The 16965-nt window shown below is 31.7% G+C and overlaps 1 protein-coding gene and 1 long non-coding RNA gene across 3 annotated transcripts; both read right to left on the minus strand.

Annotated features, from left to right (window-relative positions):
* Nucleotides 1-323: 323 nt before the first annotated feature.
* Nucleotides 324-8676, minus strand: LOC103497460 (upstream activation factor subunit UAF30-like). 2 transcript variants are annotated; one of them, XM_051079354.1, is made up of 7 exons: nucleotides 8145-8676; nucleotides 6261-6363; nucleotides 5969-6143; nucleotides 5197-5295; nucleotides 3835-4010; nucleotides 2289-2508; nucleotides 399-667 (listed from the first exon to the last, which is right to left on the minus strand). In XM_051079354.1, the coding sequence occupies exons 1-7, from the start codon at nucleotides 8462-8464 to the stop codon at nucleotides 657-659; spliced, it is 1104 nt and encodes a 367-aa protein (XP_050935311.1). In that variant the 5' UTR covers nucleotides 8465-8676; the 3' UTR covers nucleotides 399-656. The 2 variants fall into 2 exon arrangements, with proteins under 2 accessions (XP_008457882.1, XP_050935311.1); XM_008459660.3 differs by lacking the exon at nucleotides 2289-2508 and having other exon boundaries at nucleotides 324-667.
* Nucleotides 902-2278, minus strand: LOC127143995 (uncharacterized). The gene is made up of 2 exons (XR_007815490.1): nucleotides 1630-2278; nucleotides 902-1524 (listed from the first exon to the last, which is right to left on the minus strand). It is a non-coding gene; the product is annotated as an uncharacterized LOC127143995 (long non-coding RNA).
* Nucleotides 8677-16965: the final 8289 nt, after the last annotated feature.

A 16965-nucleotide genomic window follows, 5' to 3' on the forward strand; every position in this document is an offset into this window, starting at 1 on the left:
CTCGATAAGAGAAGGATATTGTTATCCTTTTCCACATGAAATGAAAGTCACCCCTAATCAGTTTCTTCCCCACAATTTTTAATCTCTCAGGCGTTAACAACATTCTTCAATGAAGAATCTTTCATAGAAGTTTTGGGGAGAGAAGAATGAGGGAAGGAACTGCTTAGTTTGGTAAGCAGTGAACAAAACAAAAACAAAGCAAAATAGTGATAATTACAACACAAAATGTAGTTAGTCAAATAAGAGGGACATTTTTTTTCTTCTTCTTTTGGTTCTTTTTTTAAGAACGTAACTTAAGCAGCTACCTTGAAAGCTAAGGGAAGTATAGAAGAATTGATAAGGTTAGTCCAATTAATTCTGAAAGATTTTGCAACAGACCAACCACCAAAGAGAAGAGATAACACAAGGTCAATAAAAACAGATTTTCCATTGCCTTGTTGGTGAATTCCAGAGAATAACACACAAAGAAGAGACCACTAAAACTATCTCAAGCAAAATTCTAGATTCTCTTGCATCAACAAAGACAACGTGTAGGAGAAACTTACTGTTTCATCTTTATAAAATGCGTGGCCAGGAGTTTCGAAACAGTGAACCCATTAAAGGAATCGACATCGAAGAGTTCTTTTAGCCTCTCGTCACAAATTATTCTCCTTTTGTCAGAAGGGTCCTTCAAGAACAAATAAGAAACATTTCAGTTGTTAAATCATCAAAGTAACACAATTTTTCAATGTTCATTATGAACACTTTCTTGTATATTCATTCAAGCTTAAAAACTTCTGTGTTAAATGACCCAGGTAGTAAGAATGTTCATTTCTCAATACTTTTTCGGTTATGGAATATATCAGTTAAAATAAGACATACGCACATCTTGAACTTCATCAAGTTTCAGAGTCCACCAATATGCCGTCAACAAATTATATTCTTAGTATACCAGTGAATATCCATAGTTCTCATCAAAAGTATAACCAAAATTCCATTGTGAAGAATTTGTACTCAGAGCTTACAAACTAGTTCAATAGATTGAACTGACATGATGACTGGCGTGCAAGACAACCTAAAAGGGGAAATGGTAGTGGGGGCAAATTCCACTTAATATAAAAGGCATGCCTATCCTTTTAAGTAAAACGAGGCATTCTCTATCTTCCGAGGATTGTGGCTATCTTCTCAACAAGTGGAATCCAAAAAACACAAGGAAGAAATGAGATAGGATTGCCAATAAATCAGCACCAAATCCAAGCTGGAATGATTGTAGAGTAAATCTAATCATTTCACTATATGTGAATATCTTCAACATTATCCCCAACATGTGGGTTCTCATATTAAACTTAATGTACAAACCCCAACAAGCGGACTACTAATATGGGAGGAAACAGATGGAATTGAATTCATGATTTCAGCTCTAATACTTCGCAAAATCACCATAAGTCAGTTTAGTTTCTTGCGTGCTTCTTGTTATGGAGGCCCTTCTCATATTCTTTCATTTTCTTCTATGAAAGCTGGTTTCCCCACCTACTCCCACATCATCTGATGCAACGAAATACTTAACAGGCTGTTAATCTGAAGACTCTGATCTACTTAAGAACCACAGAGATCGTGTTCAAATAAGAAAATATTCCTCAAAAGTATTACCTACGGTGATGACCTCAGGGGTTGTCCAGGGCACTCACTTCCAACCTTCATTTGATATTCTTGAGTAGAAAGGGAGAGGATATTATCACTAGCACGTTTTAGATTTTTATGAAAGGACAAGGTACAAACTCCCATAAAAAAGAAAGGCGTGTCTTGATAGATTCAATCTTTGTGGGTTGTTGAAAATCCAGTGCGACATCCAAGTAAAGGATTGGATTTGAGAAAGGTTGAACTAAGGGGAGGACTCCGTAGGCCACACAGGTAAAGTAAGCAAAAATTCCTCGATGTTGGATATTCACCGTATGTTTGGGGACAAGATGCTTAACTTCATTTCTGTGGGCACGATCCGACGTCAGAAGGGAGGGAAGGGAGCCAAGGACTTCTTCAGTCTTTGCCACTGTTGATACCCAACTTAGAGACTAATACCTCTTCTTCATCAAACAAAGAAAAAGGAGGGTAGAAAGTTTTAAAGACAAGAAGGGTGAGCTTAAGCCTAAGAACCATATTGACAAAGACAAGAGGTTAAGTAAGTCATAGGATCCCTGTGTTCTAATCTCGACTTGTGAACACAAATGCAACCCTAAAATGAAGTTAAATTGTTCAGACATATGGTGAATATCCAACATCAAGGAACTAAGTTCCTTCACATATTCACGAACCGTTCTTGTATGCTTTAGTTTCTTCATAGATTTCCTCGCAATCCATCTTGTAGTTTGATAAATCATCAATGGAATTTGATAAATCAACCATTTGAGGATGAATGTTTCTGAAAAGTTCCTTGTTCCACCAACAAAGGTTGGATTTAGTTTTCACCTTTGCTACTTTGCATAATAACAAAACCACGTCAACCCTCATATTGCCTCCACCACTTTTCCCATTCTGCTACAAAAAAAAGTGGTCATACGACTAGAAATTTTCAAATCTAAAAGGCATAGGTCCTCATTTCAAACTCCCAATTTCCAACAGTATCAGAAAATGATTAGAGGTAATTATGTGATCCCACGTGGTCTAAGAGAAATTTCAAATTTTTTTGTGGAAACAATGACTCTTATTGAAAAAGAATGGAATTATATACAAGCATACCAAAAAACCAGGCTCATAAAAAGGGAGGGCCTCCCATTACGGGAAGGGACTCCAACTACGTGAAATTACATCTATAGAAAAATTACAAAAGGTTTTTGAAATCGAAGCCCAAAATAAAAACAGAAAAACAAACAGAAAACCAAAGCTCCCTACGATCCCTCTCAACTCCCCTCAACACCCTACTATTCCACTTGCCACACAGAAACCATAAAACCTCGCACACCCCAACATGTTTCATATTATCTAATGTGGTATCAGAGCCCACAAAGCCCAGACGGGTATTCGATCCAAAAGCAAAAATAGGAATCCAGTTCAAGAATAATGAACCAAAAGAGGCACCATTTTTTGGAAAAATCAAGGGACCTCGTAATGTTTATAAGAAAAATGAGTCTCTCATAGTAATTGGTTTTAAGATGAAATCCATGTTATCTAATAATACTTAGTAGTCTTCAATGACAATAGAATGAAGCCTCCACAAGCACCGCCTAATGGAAATTACTACTCAAATTCTTCACACCTCTCCCAAACTCATTCCTCTCCTTTTATAACTAAAAGCCCAAACAAATTTACTAGCTATTTACTAATATACCACTGATGCAAACTTGAAAATGGACAAGAAAAATTAAAACAATAATAAACCTTTAGTAATGGAAGTCCAAAACAAAACTTTTAACATATTCAATTATAACAAGCTACGTTTCTAAAAGTTCAAGCATACTCAAACACAAGGAAAAGAAGAGATTCCACGCTGTAAGACCCCTAGTTATGAAATTAGAAGGATTATTAGTAAAAAGTAGCACGGTTATTAGAAGGACATATTAGTAATTAGACAGTAAGTTTGTTAGGGCTTTTAGTTATAAATAGTGGGGGTGGGTTGAAAGTTATGAGGTGAAGAATTTTGTGGGATTTCCTTAGTTGGGAATTTGGGAGAGTCTAGCACTCTTGAAAGTTACCTTGTTACACAGAAGATGGAAAATATAACTAAATACCATGAAAACTATGGCTAGCTAAGAACAATCATTAATGTAATAAATCGCATTGATTTGGAGCGATAATGCATGATAAAAGAATGTAACAGTCAAGAAGCAATGAAAATATATTACATTCTTTATGGCCAACTACCTGAAGGTTATTTTGCTTAATGTAATCCCACATTCTTTTCACTACATCAGAGCGAGGCAATGCATCCTCTCCAGTACCCAGAAATGCAACCAGAGCATCCGAAAGTGGAAGAGGAGCAAGAAAACCAGATTTCCCTTTCTTTTGCCGCTTATCCTCTCTTGCAGAGTCATCTGAATCTGGAAAGAAGAAGGTTTATTAGACATCAGTCGAAACCTTCAGTTAGCTGAAACTGGAAAAGTGTAATTTAAAGATTTACTCCTTTCTAATTCATTCTAAAGCAATTAAGTGGGGCAACGATACTATCTTTTCCCATGTCATCTAGGCTCAATTTATTTTTATCAAATTGAATGGCTCATTTCATTTTATCTAGAAAAATGTGGTAAATAGAAAGCATCTCAGCAGTACTTATTCGTTTATATAGATGGTGCACTGAAAACAAAGAACTTCGTTTTTTAGGTCAAAAACTAAAAGTAATGGACTCCAATGTTTTGGTTAAAAGCTGTAATTGCTCAATTTCCTTTTTTTTTTCAGTTGGAGTAAGGTAAGTAGATATATCACCAATTGTTGGGATTATGAAACCTGGGATTAAATTTCGGGTTTCATACAAATCCCGCAGAACAAGCAACTGCAGATTGTCCAGAAGGAAAGTCGAAAGTTTGAAAAATGATGAAAACTTTTCCAGTATGTCCCTTCTTCTCTACCTTCCTAGCTCCAAAATGGCAAATCTTAGACACATTAACTAAATGCATTTTGGAGAAGGAACCACCAGTATGGTCGGTTGGTCGGTTGGTCGGTTGAAATCGACTACCACTACAAGATCAACCAAAACTGGCATGTCAGTGGTCTTTGCTAGTTTGAGCCCAACACCGATGCCAACCAATTTATGATCACCCCCACTCACTGGGGTAAAATCTAGGATTTGGTAGCTATTGACCATGGGATGAAAAGCTGTGCTAACTGCTAAATTATTATGCATTAATGGATCAGAAAGAAACAGATGAATCTAGAAAGGTAAGCAAAGAGAGATCCAAGGTGATTAAACTTTAGGTGCCTCTTGAAATATTTCATCTGAACAATTCAAATTTTATCCTACAAATATATTGTTATTCTAATTGAGATGCAGTTGTATAATGATTTTTCAAGTCTTATTTTTGGGTACTTTGCTGTAGTACTCCTACATGCGCCTCTTGGTATACATCATTTGAACAACTCATATTTCATCCTACAAACATTACTATTGTTATTGAGATGCAGTTGTATAGTGTTTTGGGTACTTTGCTATAGTACTCTAATAGGGGTTTCTTACCATGAACATAATACAGTAATAAAATTAAAATAAAGGTAACTATTTTTGCTGTCTACCTTCTTCTTTCCCTTGCTTCTGTCGCTTCTTTTGTGGCTTCTCCTTTGGCTGCTTCTCCTTTTGTTGCTTTTCTTTCTGACTTGATTTGGCTGGAATAACTGTATCCAGGAAAGAAAAAAATATATATTAAAAAACAAAATTCAATAACTTTCCTCTGTTTGGAACCAAATAAGTTCAAGAAACGATTTTAAATCTTGTTTGATTTAAAAAATTTATTTGGAATGAGAAAGATTTGAAATGAAGGTAGTTGCAAAGTTGAGTTTTGATAGCGACTAGAAAAAAAGGTAAGAAGTTTACTAATATGGGCTCTTAACTATAAATTATTAATAGAAAATTAAGACGTAACAAAGACTTTCTAAGTAATTAATGTCTAACTTCTATGAAATCCTGCAAAATCTGCATTTTAGTCGAGAAAAATATTATGTAAAACAAAATTTGAAATCACCTAAGAATCCAAATCATTTTCTTCCTAATGATGACAAACAACAAGTTTCAATGAAATCCATCATGATTTAAAATCCCTCTAAATCAAGAGTATCCAATTAAAGCACAAGTGTCCTTGTACCTATTAGGATTAAATTGAAGAAAATAAAATACAACAGTCAATATTTCAATAGCACTAAGGTTCCATTGAAGCCGGACTAACATTAAAAATTAGCTAAAAGAAATTGCTTTAGTTAACAATTAAGAGTAATGGTAAGTCCAAACATCTTAGAAAACAGTAGCATAATATTAAATATTAACCACAGAATTAAAGCTATAAAAACACACCATCATTTGATTCCAAAGGCCAAATATGCTTTGATAGAGCTTTATTCATTTGAAACATGTTGATGGAATTGACACCAAAGAGTGCTTTTAACGGTTCATCACAGAGAATATTTCTTCTATTACTGGGGTCTTGCAAATTGTTCTCTCTAATGTGGTTCCACAGTTGTTTAACAACCTTTACAAAAGATAACAATATTTGCATTAGAAGGAACGGAAAAAAGACAACAAATTACCTTATATGGTACATTAAGAAGATTGGAAAAAAGGGTCAAATTTTACTTTCTAGATGTACCTCAGTCCTTGCCATTTCGGTTGCTCCAATAAATTCCTGCAGTTGTGGTGAAAGGCTACATAACTTGCTAAAACCACCCCCTCTTTTCTTCGCCTTGTCAGAACTGCATTACAAAGAACAATAACTCATTCATCAAAGACTCAAATCGAAATTTCAAGTGTCTTTTCTTTCTCGTTCAAAAAAATACGAACTTTTCACTAATATATGAAACGTTGCAACCTGAAACTACCTTTAGAATGAAAATAAAACTCACAAACCAAGAAAATAGAAGCTAAAGCTAAAAACACCATCTGATGACAGAATTACAAAAAAGAAAAAAGAAAAAGAACGAAAAGAAAAGCCCAGCAATAAATAAGTTCAAAATGAATACATTTTTTTAACGAAAAGAACTTGATTTTCATTGAAAAAAAGCAAGAATATATGGGCATACAACAAGAAAAACCACAAATAGGAGATACACTACTTCAAATTGAATATTATACAAAGTTTATGAGAAGACCACCCATGAAGTTCTATGGTACTTAAAAGTAGGTGATCCCCTTCAAACAAATGCCCACACCACAGATTTGACAGCATTAATCCATAAACTTTTTCTCTCCCTTTTAGACCATGGCCACAAAGCAGACTCAAAACATTGTTTTTAGCCATGCCATTCAAACTTTTGAAACAAAGTCTCCGAAAAGTTCTACAATCTAATTAATGAAAGAAAATAACGAAAATTGTTCCCAACATAGGCATAAGAAACAGCAACTCTTTGATACGACTTAAGAAGAATACTTGTAGTTGTAATTGCATATAAGAGAGCTATAACCTAGCTAGACATTCAAAAAGCCTAACATTCTCCCATCTTTCGTTGTTCAAGAGGTCTTAGCTCAGCATTCTAGTTCCAAGATAAATCCGTACTAGTTTTCACCTTCCCTTGCAAGGTTATTATACCCAAAACAAGGCACAACTTCTTATAACTATCCAACTACCATAACTAAAATAACAACTTCCCATAACTACGCAATTGCCCTTCACTTCCCAAACTAAACAACTCTCTACCAATGAATAATATCCCCTCCAAATCTATTCCAACATCGATAACCTTCTTTGGTAATATTTCTGACAAAGGTTTATCAGCGGGATTGAAGGCCAGAGCTGGTTTATTTACCTATAGTGTACAGTCGAACTTCATGCTAAGTAATCTCTTGCATCAGCCAGACTTCTTCCACCACCATTTATCCACAAAATGCAAGAAAACATTTCAATGAGGGATTGTTGAAGTCTAAATGGTTATAGTTTGATTCTTATGGTGGTCGATTGTCTCCCATACCATTCACAAATAGTTGGGCATATGGAGGTCATCAATCCAGGTTTAGAAACATATTTGCATTATTTTACAATGGAAAAATAAGCTAGCTTGTAGCCACAATACTTCTTTTCATAAATCTACATAACATATCAGACTTTCAGAAAAAAATTAGAGGACTTTAACAGAAAATTAGCATTATGCCCGTCATATAAAACCCAGACAAACTTCAATAGAAGATTTTCCCCTTACGTCAACCTTCGAGTAACAAAGAACACTGATTTCGTCATCAGAAAAAAATAACTAAAAAAAAATCTAACAACTAAAATAAAGAACGAACCAATGCAATCCCCAAAAGAAACTACAATTTACAATGATTCGATCTTAGTTAGAAATTACAAAAACGAATATGCAAAATACAAACTTGCCACTATTTTCAGTATGAAAACGAATCAATTCACTTCTATTTGCACCATATATGGACAAAGATTACTCCAGAAAGCGAAACTACACATTAGAAAAATTTAAAACCGAAGACTGAACAGAAATCCAAAAATATTGACAATCAAGAAATTAAAATCAATCAGACTCACCTCGTTTTACCCTTTTCATCGTCTTCATCGTCGTTATCTCCGTCTTCACTATCTCCATCCTCCGTTTCCATCTTCAAATTTTCATCTCCATCTTCCTGTTCGACTTCCTCGCAATGGCCATAACCTTCTTCCACGGCTTTCTCATGTTCAGTCTGGAGAAACAAGTCGACCTGTTCCCTAATAAACCGCTTCTTATCAGACAAATCAATGCCGAAGTCTTCCTCGAGCTTACGGCGGACGATAGCAGTAGTGGTGGTATTGAGGTCGGAATTGCGAAGAAAGTCTCGGAGCCGGCCGATGAGCTCCGAGTCGGAAACCATTGTTGGGTAATCCACAATTTTTAATGGAAGAAGGGAAAAACGTGGAAGATTGGGTAGGAATTGGAGCTGAGGGTACAGTGTTCGTGGCGTGTGGCGTGTGGCGTGTGCCTTTGGCTTTGGCTTTGAATAAGAAAAAGCTTTGGGTGAAGAACAGATGGGAGATTGGGGAAGAAGAAGAAGAAGAAGAAGAAGAAGAAGAAGAAGAAGAAGAAGAAACATTTTTTGGTAATAAAATTTAATTATCTAAATGGGAAAAAAAAATCAAGAAATTAAAAAAAAAAAGTTAAATGAAATTAAATTAATGTTTACTATTATTTTCATGGTTTTTGCATTTATGTTAGAAAATGAAACGTTGATATCAAATTAGTAATTACTCACCCATTTCATAAATGACTATTTTGATTTTTTGTTTTTAGTTTACCTAAATTTTGTTTATTCTCTTGCCATTTCTTTTTAGTATATGGATTGTTGAGGAGACGAAAGATCGAGTATCTGATATTTCATATGAAACGTCATATTAGTTGTCGGAGGAGTTAAGCTCAATTTGATGTCTTGATAATGTGGTGAACGTTCCTTTTCTGTGTGTGTAGTCTAGGTCAATTATTGAGATGGATGTTCGAAGTTGTAGCACGATTGGAGTGCTATTACTTTATTTTAATATCGATTAGTATTAAAAAGAAAAAAGAGTTAAGCTTATTTTGACGTTTTCTTGCACTTTCTTACTTGTTTAGTTGTCTTTAATTTTTTTAGGTTTCTAAAATTTACCGGATTTTCTCTTGATTTCTTAGCATAGTTGCATGTGTTCTTGAGTGGAATTGTTTATTTTTTAGTTAAATTTCAAAGACAAATTATAAGTTTTTAAAAAACTTTTTTCTTTTATCGACATAATTAGAGTATTTTTTTTAGAAACATTATTCTTATATATTCTTCCTCTAGTGTCTTCTAATTTGGGTATATATAGGGTTGTAATATTTTATTATTAATCAATGAAATACCAATATCCAAGAAAGTATACAATTTACAAGCTAACATCTTTAAATTTTGGTTTTGTTTTTAAGAACATTTGTTAAAAGTAGATAACACAAATCAACACGAGATTTCATGAGAAATTTAATCTGGTTATTAAAGCTCTAAAGTTTTAATGTTTAAAAGTTTTAAAGCCTCGAGTTTTTTCTAATCTTCCCCAAAATGAAGAGGTAATGACCCATAGTGGCTTATTTTACATGCAATTGGGCCCAATTGTTTTGGGGTCCAAATATTGGGCTTAGCTCGTTCAAAATTACCTAATAAGTATGAACTGTGAGTCAACTTTGACTCAGCCTCTTTACCTAATGAGTACGAAGGTGAGAAAGGGAACCTTAGGTACGTTGTATTTGGGGAATCCCATGCAAATTTTGGAGAAGCATATATTATTGTGTGAAAGTAGAGGAAGTTTATACTTAGAGGAAGCTTAAGTTGAAACTGAAGAGGAAGTTATAGGTGAGTCAAATCCGTTAAACAAGTGTTTTTTTAGTAATTGATAAACTATTTATATAGAGTGAAGTTTCTTAGCTGAAAGCAAACAATTTCTTTAGATGTAGATGATATTGCACTGAACTGAATTGCCAATCTTTATGTATATTTTTTATTTGTGTTTGCCCGTCCAATTGTTAGTAACATTGCCTAACATTTGGTATTTTATGTTAGATTTTTATTTTTCCATTTATGGAAGAACAAATTTCATTCTATTTATTTACGCATTTTTTTTTCAATTTTCTTAGGCAACACTTTTATTTTTGTCTAAGAAAAAATAGAAAAGAAAAATATTTCACAACAAAATAGTCTTAGACCAAAATGATGATAGGTCAAAAACAAGGGAAATTTCTGGGAAATAGCCCTAAAGTGAAAAACATAAAACGCGTTCTCCATTTTAAGAGTCGCCTTATTAAACGTCTATGGTTGATCCTATTTATTTTATCTTATATCAAAATTTTGGTTTCCAAGGGCATATTTAACCAAATTTATGTCAAGGTTAGTTTAGCGCTAATCGATATGGGCTCTTATCTTAAAGATGAGATTCTCATTCTCACAATTGTTACACCAAAAAAGGACGTTTGAGTATATATGAATTAAAGCATGTAAATTCAAAATTCTATGTTCACACAATAAATAGAAATATTTATCAATGAACCGGGGGGAGTCATGCACAATTAAAAACACGAAAACAAATTTAGAAAAAGAAATGGTATGACAAAAATCATTGAATAAAAGTCGCTCTCACATTTAATTTTGAAAAAATAGTTGATTAATGTCTAGAAAACTTTGCACCTTTTATTGTAGGATTTGACTTTATCTGGGTTGTATTATCTTATTTGAAATATTTTCATCAAGAATATAACTATATACACATTTTCAAATAACACTTTATCCCACCTAAAAGAGCTAGATCAGGTCCAGATCATTTGTCTATCAAAATGGTTCTGCTATGCATCTTAAATGGTGTTTTAGTACTTAAACATCCCTAATCAAAATTGTTCTACTACTATAGAGGCTAGCTAGCTTATGAAAACAATAAAAATAAACAGTACTAAAATGTATGTACTTCATCAAGCGATAGACAAAGGAAAAAAGTGAGAATAAAAGAATAGTAAGTGTAAGGATGCAAGTGATAATCATAGACCTTCTGGGCCTGGGGATAAAGAAAACTTAAGCAACAGACATCACCCATGCATCAATCTAGTTTTTATGTTTATTTGTTATATATAAACCTTGAGTTTAATTACCAACTCTTATATATATACATATACACACATATACGAGTCCTCGTTACTGTTGTGTCCAAATTTATATATTTTTGAAGAACGTGTAACGACGTTTTTCTGGTTGTGCAATATAGTACTGTTATATAGGATGAAGATTGATGTGATGCTGTGTGGGTTGTAATTGTGTGTATATATATATATATATACCATAGTTATGTAATGTTGTGTGCGCATAATGATAATGGTTATGTAGTATACTTGGCAAAGTAGGAGCAATTCACTCTCTAACTTCTCTAAAATAATGCTATTGGGCCAACAATTCACTCTCTATTAGACTCATTTTGTCCGAATAGAAAGGTTGAAGGTTGTTATTGGGCCAACAATATGGGCTGGGCTTTGAAAGTTCAACATATTCCGCAAACCCAACCCTAAAATGGGGGAACTCCCACGTGGGATTGTGTTCTTTCTTTGGCACACACTTCTCAATTTAATTTTGCTTAAACAATTTAAAACGTTAAAAGAAAAACGTAGTATTAATTTGAAGAAAAAAGAAAAAAAAGACAATTGTACACATATATCAAAATTTAAGTTGAATAAATGAACTAAGTAAGAAGAATTTAGAAAAAAGTTACAGAAAAGACCACCCCTTGTGTTGTTGTCATCTCATTTGCTAAAGTTGAATTTTCTCCAAATATAAATAGACTAAATAAATTTCAAAATTTTCTTTTTAATGCGAAATTAAAAGGATTAGCCGACAAAAAGATGAGGTGATGAGGTGGCTATCAGAGATTTGCATTCTGGACACAATGAGTAGATGACGTGTCAAGGAACGTGGCCTTATCTTTCATACTCAGAGTATGGGTTAGGACAATTACAGAGTTCAAAATCAATTTTTTTTTTTTTCTTCCGGTATTTCTAAGAATAAACTCATTTTATTTTTTTAATCATAATAAAAAATTGATAAAATATTTAGGAAAAATTGTCAATTTAAATTGAGTGAAGGGAAGATTTTTTGTTTTGTAAAAAAGAAGAGGGGAAAAGAAGAAGACACGAATGTTTGCGTGAGGAAGAAGGAGGAGGAAACGGCGACGGTTCTCCACGAAAGAGAACACGTGGCAGACATGCCAGCTTTTAGGCTTTTAGTTTGATGCTTATCCATAATCTCAATTCCAACCCATAGTCGGATGCGGCAACTAGATAACGTTCCCCCCCTTTTTCTTTTCTTTTTCTCTCTTCATCACCTCTCTCTCTCTCTCTCTCTCTCTCTCTCTCTCTCTCTCTCTCTATATATATATATATATATATATATATATATATATATATATATATATATATATATATTTGTTGTTTTTGGAGTGTGGATTTGGCATATTAGTATTATTAAGAGTTTGAGAGGTCAATGGGGTAATTTGATGAACTTATTTCTAAACTTGTTGAGGATTAAGTTGGATATATATATATAATAGTAGAAGAGAACTATTTTAACTTGTTAATGTATAATTATAAGATGCTTTCAAAGCGTTGATCTCTGTTACTAAAGTTACGTTTCCTCTACTATGTACATCACACTTCATTTCTCATTTGAGATTATCGAACCAAAAAACAAAAACTATTTAGTACTCCGTCTTTACTTCATTCTGTTGTTTTTCTTTTTTAATTTCGAGCAAGTATCCATTAGAGTGTGTTGGTTCTCAATACGATTTCGGTGCAGCTCCTATCAACGAACAAATACTATTTTATCCTAAAAATGAGTGGGTAACTCCAAAATTGTTTGCATACCAAACAGAGCAACAAAACATCTTAAAGAAAGCGAGATTCACGACTTAGCCATATGACTAACGAGTTTCTATTTTTTATTCAATTGTATAGCTCCATCGAAGTCTTTCAACAATGATGAAAATGTTAAATGTTAAAATTTACTGCAAATAGTAAAATACCATATATAATAAATAGGGATTTCGAGAAAGTATTTATTATAGTTAATTGAGGACTTTTAAATAATATTTATTATAGTAAGATATGGTTATTATAGTCTTACATAGTCATTGACTTCAAATATCCTCCTACAAATATTGATATAAACGAAGTAGAGGTGAGGCTAAAAGAAAAATAAACTACATAGGTAAGATTTGAACATAGATTGGAAGGAAAGGGGACTGACAATTAGAGTAACCATTAAGATAATAATAAATATTAAAAAATTAAATAGTTTTCTTTATATATATTATGTAAAGACGATAAGGTTGAGGGGACTCCCCCTTGGCCTATACTGAATCTTTCGGTGGATACGACTAGCTATAAATTTGTAATTGGGATGATACCCAGGAGGTTGATGGACCAATGTACTTTGATTCTGAGTTTGTTTCCACTTCTCTATAAACCTTCATGTATTCAATATACTTTAAGACCAATCATGCACTACTATAAACCATCCAACACATAACTATTAAAAATAAAAAATTAGACCAAGCTTACTATTTTCTAACATTGAATAACCAAATTTATAATCAAACATATAGTAAATCAAAATTCTAGATATGGTTCCCTCGGGAAAAAAAGTGATAGAACAATGCATTTGAGTGTGATAGTATATATGAGATGCATGGCCTCTTTGAATCTGCACCAAAACCATGGCTAAGTTCAGTCATATAAAATATGAAACATATCTAACTCATCATCTGTCTTCTCACTTTATTCATCCCTTATTATTGTTTGGAAGTTTCTTGAAACTAACACATAAACAACTTATCAAATAAAGAAAAAGGTACCCTATGGAATAATTGTTAGAAAAAAAAATGATACATAGGTTAGTTCATAACATGTTCGATACAATATTGATTTACCTTTCAGTATATATATTTATATATCAATTTATATTGAGTTTCTCAATGATGTTGATACATTATTGCAATAGAAGAAATTTGACCTTTATATACTTCACCATTTTCTTTAATGAATACACAAGAGCAATTAAGTCTATTACACATCCTTTTTTTCCTCTTTTATAGTTAGTGAAGTTCAAAATTATTGTGTGCAAAATACTCGAATTCAATGGTATGTGTCTAAGAACATGTCGTCATTAATAAACATACATAAACCTATGTCATCTCGATATATTTCAATTCATGTTCAAGATGTTTATATCTTTGTCATTTCTATACATTACCGACTTAACAATGATATACCTATCATATTGATTATATATATGACTAACTAACTAGCATTATTGATAGTATTTTATATGAAGTATATATCAAAATAACATAGGTATATTTGTGATACACTACAAGTTCATATGTAATTGATATACATACAATATCAGTAATAATATCTATGATACATGCCCAATAATAATAATGCACCTTACATTAGTTGTATCAACTTTTCCCCACATGATCAAACTTTGCTTTAATTAAAAGGACTAAACTAAAATTTACCACAAATTTTAAGGAATGTTTAGAGGAAAGAGTTATATTATAATAAATCTTTTTTGTTACGGTAAATACTATTTAAAAGTTTCCAATTACTTAAAAGTAAACACTATTCAAAATCTTTTTTACTTCGATGTTTTACTATTTTCTTGTCAATCTAACATAGTTTACATTTCAAAGACGTACTTTTATGATCTAAACTGAAATAATCTACGACCCATACACAAACTATTATAATCAAACTATAATAACTAGGATTATAATAATCACTTCTGTGATAAAAAATGCCCTCTTAATGATTAAAATTGTATTTTTACTAAATCAAAATTTAAACTGTAGTTAACTTCTTTGATAGATATATTTTAGGTTTAAATATATTTCTACCGTCTATCTCTATTTTTTTATTCAATATTTTAAAAATATTTATTTTAGTATCTGTATTTTCAATTTTAGTTCATTTAAATTTAAAGTGAAAAAAAGTCCAAAAAAAAAATGAAAACTTAAAATGAATATTTTTCTTTTGTATTTTAATACAGTAATTGTGAGATGAGAAAATTGAAACTCTACCCTTCAAGAAAAGAGAGATGCAAAATTATCAAAATGAAAAATCGAATCTTCAACCAGATCAGATCAACTATCGTTAAGCTTTTAATAGGATTTTAAAAATGTTCTTTCACGTATGTGCCAAAAAGATGGCAATTAATGTCTACCTACCTTTTTGCTTACAATCACAACGTTGTAAGTATTGTACCTAATTAATCTTTCTTTTCATATTTTAATAAGTAATTACACTTCTCGAGGTGCAGCTAAACCCTAAATATACTCAATTAATTAATCGATCACACATGTTCAATTATGAGTATGTTTTGGACAAACAACTATTGGGAGGATCATGAATTGCACAAATAAAAGAAATCTAATAAGAAATAACCCTAAAAAATTGTTTGTTTGAATTGATGAAAACGGAAGTAAATTTTTTATTTAACTCTTGGGATTGATTCCAATTGGGAAGAATCAAGAAAAACTATTCTAACGAGTTCATCAAAAAATGTCAAATGTAAAAGGTGAAAACACTTAAAGATCATATTCGACGATTTTTCTAATTTCGAGTATAGAAAAGTTTCTCTTCGTAAGATAGGAATCATAGGACTTGTTGAGGATCCAATAATAAAAAAAAAACACGAGAGTTTACCATCGAAATAATATAGAACCGATCACTCGTCTTTCTCAAATGAACCTCGCAATAAACATCCAAATTGTCTAAATTACCCCAACATTAAAGAGGATCCAGAATTTCATAATGTCTCCTGTTCTTTTTCACCTTTTTGAAAGAAAAGAATCAGTATGAACATAATGGCAAAATTGTACCAAAAAAAAAAGTAACCCAAAGTACAAAATGACAACATGATGAGCATTGAAATAAAATACATTGACAACACAAAAGAAAATAAACCTTGAAAAGAGGAAAGAGAAAATTGAATAATGATGCAATTTTGAGCATTTATTTCACTCTTATCAACAAAACAATGCAAAAAGGTTTCAAATTTTATTGAAGAGAATTCCCACATCATAATATCCTCCCAATTTCCTTTTTTTTTTTTTTTAAAAAAAAGTAAGAAACTCTTAAAAAAATTAATTACTATTCCAAAATTAAAATTATTTGTTTGAAACCTTATTAGATTGATAAGTATTATGGTCTATAGGTTTATCTATATTTATAATATAAATTATTTTAATTTTAAATTTTAATAATCTATCTTTAAAGTACATATTATATTAAACTAATTAAAAAATAATAAATAGTATTACGAGATCGAGAAAAAACGAATAAAAATAATAAGTAATGTAACAAAGATTAGAAAATATAATAAAGAGGGGTTATAAAATAGTAGAATTATATGGTACGTTATAATCATAGTGCAATGATCCTAATTATTTAGAATAAATTTTATTATAGAAAAATTGTTAAAAATAGAACATTTGAAAAAAATATTTACGGTAAATGTTAGAAATATTCAATTGAAATCAAATATTCGATTTTTTTTTCTATTTTTTAAAAGGATTCCATAATAAATAAAAAAAAATTTAGGAATATCCAACTAAAATCGAATATCCAACTTAATGGACAAATAAAATTGCCTCAGAAAGTACATTACAAAATTCAGAATATCCACCAACTTTGAATAATTTGAATGTTATTGTTCATCTATTTTTCTTTTTCTTTCTTTAATTATTACTTTTCTTTCCTTTTTTTTTTTCTCTTTTTGCTAATTAATTAGAAAGTTTTCATTTTTGAGTGCAAATTACAAAATTTCGTTTTAGTAATGAT

Source organism: Cucumis melo, chromosome 11 (assembly GCF_025177605.1).
Source record: "Cucumis melo cultivar AY chromosome 11, USDA_Cmelo_AY_1.0, whole genome shotgun sequence".
NCBI lineage: Eukaryota > Viridiplantae > Streptophyta > Magnoliopsida > Cucurbitales > Cucurbitaceae > Cucumis > Cucumis melo.

What these genes read in the sequence shown, in the direction of transcription:
- LOC103497460 (XM_051079354.1), bottom strand. Translation starts at nt 8,464, where the DNA reads ATGGTTTCCGACTCGGAGCTCATCGGCCGGCTCCGAGACTTTCTTCGC. An exon ending in CCGAAATGGCAAGGACTGAG is followed by an intron (nt 6,144 to 6,260) that starts GTACATCTAGAA and finishes TCTTTTGTAAAG; the next exon opens with GTTGTTAAACAACTGTGGAA. An exon ending in TTAAGCAAAATAACCTTCAG is followed by an intron (nt 2,509 to 3,834) that starts GTAGTTGGCCAT and finishes TTTTTGTAGCAG; the next exon opens with AATGGGAAAAGTGGTGGAGG.